At 48.7% G+C, this 5,782-nt stretch overlaps 1 protein-coding gene across 1 annotated transcript in view; it reads right to left on the reverse strand.

Annotated features, from left to right (window-relative positions):
- The window catches only part of IFFO2 (intermediate filament family orphan 2), an 11,304-nt gene extending 6,121 nt beyond the window's left edge, over positions 1–5,183 (reverse strand). The window contains exons 1-4 of the mRNA XM_010139875.1: positions 5,130–5,183; positions 4,781–4,876; positions 2,162–2,302; positions 328–470 (exon numbers count right to left, since the gene is read on the reverse strand). Of these exons, the coding sequence (XP_010138177.1) occupies positions 328–470; positions 2,162–2,302; positions 4,781–4,876; positions 5,130–5,165 (416 nt within the window). The 5' untranslated portion in view covers positions 5,166–5,183. The remainder of the gene's footprint in view (positions 1–327; positions 471–2,161; positions 2,303–4,780; positions 4,877–5,129) is intronic.
- Between the last annotated feature and the right edge of the window lie 599 nt (positions 5,184–5,782).

Below are 5,782 nucleotides of genomic sequence, written 5' to 3' on the forward strand. Positions count from 1 at the left end.
GAGCTTCTGGACAAACCCACCACTAACATTTGCCTATAGCTCCATACAAAAGTCATCCAACATACTACAGAAGTTTGTACCCATTCTGCGCTGAGCTTTCAGGGACGTTGCCAAATTCCATGTGGCCCAAGCAGGCTCTTTCCAAAACTCTAGAAATCTAACACTCAGCAAAACGCACGGAACTGACTCAAGTTCTGTACTCTTTTTGCACGTCTCTTCTTTTGCAAGAGCATATAAACAGATACACGGAAATAACTCAGGACTTGAGTCCTGGGATTAAGTCTGCATTTGGGAATCAGTTTTGCCCATGTTGTCCCCGATACTCACAGCTGATTAAACATGCGCTTCATTTCATCGGTGATGTTCAGCGAGCAGCTGACCTCGTCGTCCGAGAACCTGCCATTGTCTCCATCCTGCTCGGAGAGGTCGTCGTCAGATGCGAGCTTGCGTTCCTTCTTCTTGGAGGCCACCTTAATTGGAGAGAAGAGCAGTAACTAGAAGGTTCTACTGAGGTGCTGCACCATGAGGGGTAGAAATAAAGAAGGAGAGGCATTAGGCTGGAGCAAACATCACTGTCCATCTGTTCCCCGGCAACTCAGGGATTGCTCGTACTCGAGACAGGAATCGCGTCTGTTAATGAGTGGTGAACACAGAGCACGAGGAAGCAGCTCAGAACGGCGAAGAGCAAAGCAAGCTGCAGGCTGCCAGCGCTCTACAGATGTTCGTCTGCTCACTGCCACCAGTCTATGATCTACCACGGAACATGCAGAGGTTAGAATGATACAGGGCAAAAGCACAAGCTGGCAGGAGTGCCCAGGCAGCAGGCTCGAGAGCGATGACAGAACTCTCCCTCTCCTGCCACCACCACAGGCTGTTGCTCCCAGCGCTGTCCACCACACGAGAGTAGAGGGGGAGACTTTCTTGCTAGCCTTTGTTTCAGGGTCATTCCCACCCCATCAGCAGAGGCAGACTGCTCATCTTCAGGTCGACAGAAGAAGGGTTAACTGAACCATGAAAATGCCTGGACAGCCTCAAAGAAATGAAGTTCATAGACCTGCGGCGAACTCAAGGGATACCCCTGCAAAGGGCGCAGAGGATCACTTCTTCATCTGAGGACTGGGAACATAAAAGATATTCCGAGATGGTGCCACGGAGTCACAAAGACCCAGCCTGCTCCCAGCCTGCTCAGCATACGAGCCGTCCCTCCTTGGTGTTGTTCTCCATGACGATCATTTTAACCACTGCATGCTTGACCAAAGGTGCTTTGAGCAGAAAGACAGAGCGATCCTACTCAAAGACCAGCAGGAACCACTAGCACAACGCGTGCTAGAACAATTGTCTCCAGCAAAGAGATTTGACTCTTTGGGGATACACAAGTTAAAAAACCATCAAACATTGAGGCACCTTTACTATAGGCAGAAGGGACCCCCAGCAGAGACCACAAGGGTCTTTCCCAGTGGTTCTGCACAGCATTTCGCACGCTATACGGCACCACCATACAGAGAAAAGCAGCAGGCTCACTGAAAGGCTGAACAAGACACGCTTAGACCCGAGGAGAAGGAAGCGGGGTTAATCACGGTTGAAACTGCGGTTACGACAGGAGACCACCGGCACCGGGAGTCACAGGTTTGCTCCACGCAGAGCTGTAACTGCTTGCTTTGGAGCACGTTCAACGACTTTCCTGCTAGCACCAAAGAGCCCCGACAGCTCAAGGAAAGCAACTGGAGTTTCTAGTCTCACCAAGCAATAGCTCACCACCACGGAAGCATTATTTCTGGCCACGGAGCTTGAGCCAGAAATAAAAACATTCAGATGACAGTTCTACAAGATTAAAACCTCTCACTTGTGAAGGGAACAAATGTGAGGACGCCACTTATACAAACCTCGGCCCTGTCATGCTTTTTTTTTAACCCCTGCATTCACTGTAGACTAACAGCATGTCTTAAAGGTCATCCTGAGACTTCTTTTCTTAAACTCTCTAAATTTTGTGCGCTTAGTACCACAGTAGCTTCTTCAGAAGAGCTACGCTGCAAGACCGAGAAAGAAGAAAATACGTCTACACAGAGAGATTTCCAGAAAAGGCAAGTGACCTGGACCACACTGCTCCCTCCTGTCCCCTCGCTTCTCATCCTACCCTATGGAAAATTCAGGGCCTAATCACCTGGAATATCTTGGAAACGTCTTCAGAGTTGCGCTGCTGCGCTACATCACACAGCTTGGCTGTGATATCGATTCGCCGACAGATGTCCATGTCCACCTTCATGGCCTTTTCTTGGATCTTTGTGTCCAGGTCTGTCATGGGCTGCAGGAAGGACAGCAGTGATTATCTTCTATTATTATACAGTTCAGGAAAGAAGAGATACCCCTCAGTATCTCTCTAACCCCAGGGCATACCAATCTTAAACAATATTACATCTTCTCTGGGAACATGGACAATCTACACAGACCAGACAGCTCGCAATTAACATTCACATCCGATTCTAACAGAATTTCATCTCGGAGCGATTTGCCACTGAAAATTTCAGCCTACACCCACCCCAAAACAACCTCTAGATGTGGCAATGGGTCAATAAAGCTTTAAAACAGAGAAAAACCCTGCTGAGTGTGTGCAGAACAGAAGGAAACCTAAAAGCTGGTGAGAACACAACACTTCCCCCCTTTCAGACAGCAAAGCTCCCTGCAGGGAGGAGAAGTTGCTTTTAAAACAGACTCCAGGCAACTTCATACATCTGAAAATGTAAAATCAAGACTGAATCAAGAGATCCATGAAAGCTTGTAACAGAAAATACTCCTCGTTGGCTTTAACCCGGCTTCTAGCCTCGCAAAAATTCCACAGGAAAAATATTTTGTCTTGCTCTGCTCTGGGCAGTCATGATAAACATAATTTATAAGAGATACTCCCACTCTGACCGTACAGCTGGCTCCTCATGAAGAAACACTGTCCCATAAAAAGCAGGTTTTCCAGCCTAGACAAGACTTGCCGTGTGAGAAAACGCCACCGGAGTGGCTGGGCAATGCTTCTGCTTTAACCAGAAGAGCAGGAACTCTGCCGAGCACTCTCAAACACCAAACCCCCTTTCCCAGGAGAAAGCTTGGGTTTGTTTTATTTGGTTTTTTAATTATCAGAGTTCTTCTGCAGGGCCCGTCAACCACCTTCAGACAAGCAAGAGATTCGGGGTTTCCAAACACACTGACAAAATCTAGACCCTGACACGCTCTAACACAGTCCTCTACCTGGGGAGGTACCAGGGAGCCCATCCACAGGGCAGCAAGAGCCACGTGCCAACATCCTGCTTTTCTCTGCTCTAAATATTGACCCCGTGGGACTCAAAACAAGCTTTCTCCCCGCTGTCGCAGGCTCTCTTGCCCCTCACAGCGTGTGCTCAGCCCAACACGTGCTTTCTCTCCCGCTGAGGAGGATGTCTGCGGTCACTGCCACCCTTTTTGTACACACTGACACAACACATTTCTTCCCCAGAAATAAAAAAAAAAAAAACACCCCGGTGATGCAGCCCTAGCAAGTTTCTCCCTTTCACGCTGCCTCTAACCGAGCGTGCCTGGTCACGATTAAACACCGAACGAGGAGACGGCTAATTGCCGAATTTCCCATGAAGAGATCTAGTGGCCCTGAGAGAATGTATTTGACACCAGGAAAAAAACACCCCGGTGATGCAGCCCTAGCAAGTTTCTCCCTTTCACGCTGCCTCTAACCGAGCGTGCCTGGTCACGATTAAACACCGAACGAGGAGACGGCTAATTGCCGAATTTCCCATGAAGAGATCTAGTGGCCCTAAGAGAATGTATTTGACACCAGGGAGCAGGTTCTGCAAGCTTACATAGAGCCAGACGGAAGCAGTTGTCTGCAAAATCACAGCATAAATAAGCATAATAGGACACAGTCATTAGACGACTGGCATCGGCACTACTTCAGTCTTAGAGACACTTATTTGGGGTCCACCTGGCCTCTCTCTCCAGGTCCCTGCAGGAGTACAGGCTCTCAGTATGTCTACGTGTAAGAAAATCATCCAGTCACAGCCTAAACCATCCCCCAGCTTTGAAGGAAAGTCAGTATCAAATGAGACATGAGGAAATTCCTGAGGAAACAAGTATTATTATTATTTTTGAATTTAGGTCGAAGCAGCACTGGAAACAAAGCCAGACACCCGAGCCGGTGACACTGGGTCACCCTTTAACAAAGGGAGCTGGGAAACACACGGAGCCTGTTCCCTTCTGACCACAACTTTCTCGAGGGATTCAGAGCAGAGTCACCCTTGCCAGCAGCACCCGGTGCTGCACGGTGGCAGCCAGCCCCCCGAGCCGGTGACACTGGGTCACCCTTTAACAAAGGGAGCTGGGAAACACACGGAGCCTGTTCCCTTCTGACCACAACTTTCTCGAGTGATTCAGAGCAGAGTCACCCTTGCCAGCAGCACCCGGTGCGGCGCGGTGACGAACCCTGTCCCCTAACCTGCAAGTTCTCCAACATTTTTTCTCCCGGGCTGCGGATCTGAGTGCCGGCACTGCCAGCTGTGAGAACGGGGAAGGGAGGAAGAGTCCGGGTCATGGGCTAAGCAGCAAGTTAATGCATCTCTACACAGACCAGACAGGAAGCAGGGGGAAGGGTGATCTGTCTGATGCATTAGGTCATAAAGGCAGCCATAATGCTAACTACAAAGCAGCATCACTGGGACCCGACCCCTTCCATGAATGAAGCCGTTTGCATGACACACACTTCACAAAGGCGGTGGGAGTTGGCCGCTCTGCTCTCCTGGGTACTTACATCACTCATCAGACCCTTAAAGACCACAAGTTCCGCTTTCAGCCTCTCGATCTTTTCATTTAACTCCTCCTGGAGAGCCTCCGCCTCCTGCGCCTCCTGCAAGAGAAAATACATGAGGAACCAAGCGGTAACAAGCCAGCAGTCTTCCTCGCTCGACCTGAGCAGAGCTGGTAAGGCACGTCACCACCGCCACGTTTCACTGCCAGAAGCTTCAGCACCTTCCTGCTTCAGCTTCCAGACAGGACCACTGCTCCCTAGCAAGCACCAAATTAATCAAATTCAAATAATTACTAGCACAACAGAAAGTGCAGAGAAAACCTGCACCTCTCAGATGCTACTCAGGGCTTACCTCTCGCAGGGTTTCTACCATAGACTCCAGACTCATTCTTCTCGTCAGTTCCTCTTCCCATCTGCAAGACATAATTGGCAGAGTGTCAACTATGGAGAAAAGTAAAATTTTTTTCCCCAAATCACAAGTTTTCTGAGAGCTGTAGGATGATGACAGTTATTTGAAATGTAAAGCAGATGGTCCCCCTCCCGCATCCACCCTCAAACCAGTAACTTAAAGTCTGTAGGAGAATTAAGAGCTAAGCCCACTTCCATTGGGATCAGAACTCTTCCTGCTCTCCTGTGCAATATTTGATTGCAAATAAGGTGGGAAATTTTCAGTGCAAAACGAATCAGTTGAAGGTAAGTTATCTGAATCAGCAGATATTATCCGTAATTCATATTTATGTGTTCAGTCCCATCAATTCATATATTTATGTGTCTCCTACATCAAAATCCTCAACAACTGAGATGCCTCAGGCACTTCCGAGCACTCCAATCGCAAGGCAGGTCCCAAGACAAGCATCCCTGGACACAGGGATATACACAGGGCATACACCCTCAGAGGTGCAGTACCCACTGGCTCGAAGGAATCACAGTTACAAACTGTAGAATTAAACCTACACTATAAACATCACTATGTCCGAGTTCACTGTTGCATAAGGGTAAAAATAT

The sequence above is a fragment of the Buceros rhinoceros genome, unplaced genomic scaffold, assembly GCF_000710305.1.
Source record: "Buceros rhinoceros silvestris isolate BGI_N320 unplaced genomic scaffold, ASM71030v1 scaffold24997, whole genome shotgun sequence".
Lineage (NCBI taxonomy): Eukaryota > Metazoa > Chordata > Aves > Bucerotiformes > Bucerotidae > Buceros > Buceros rhinoceros.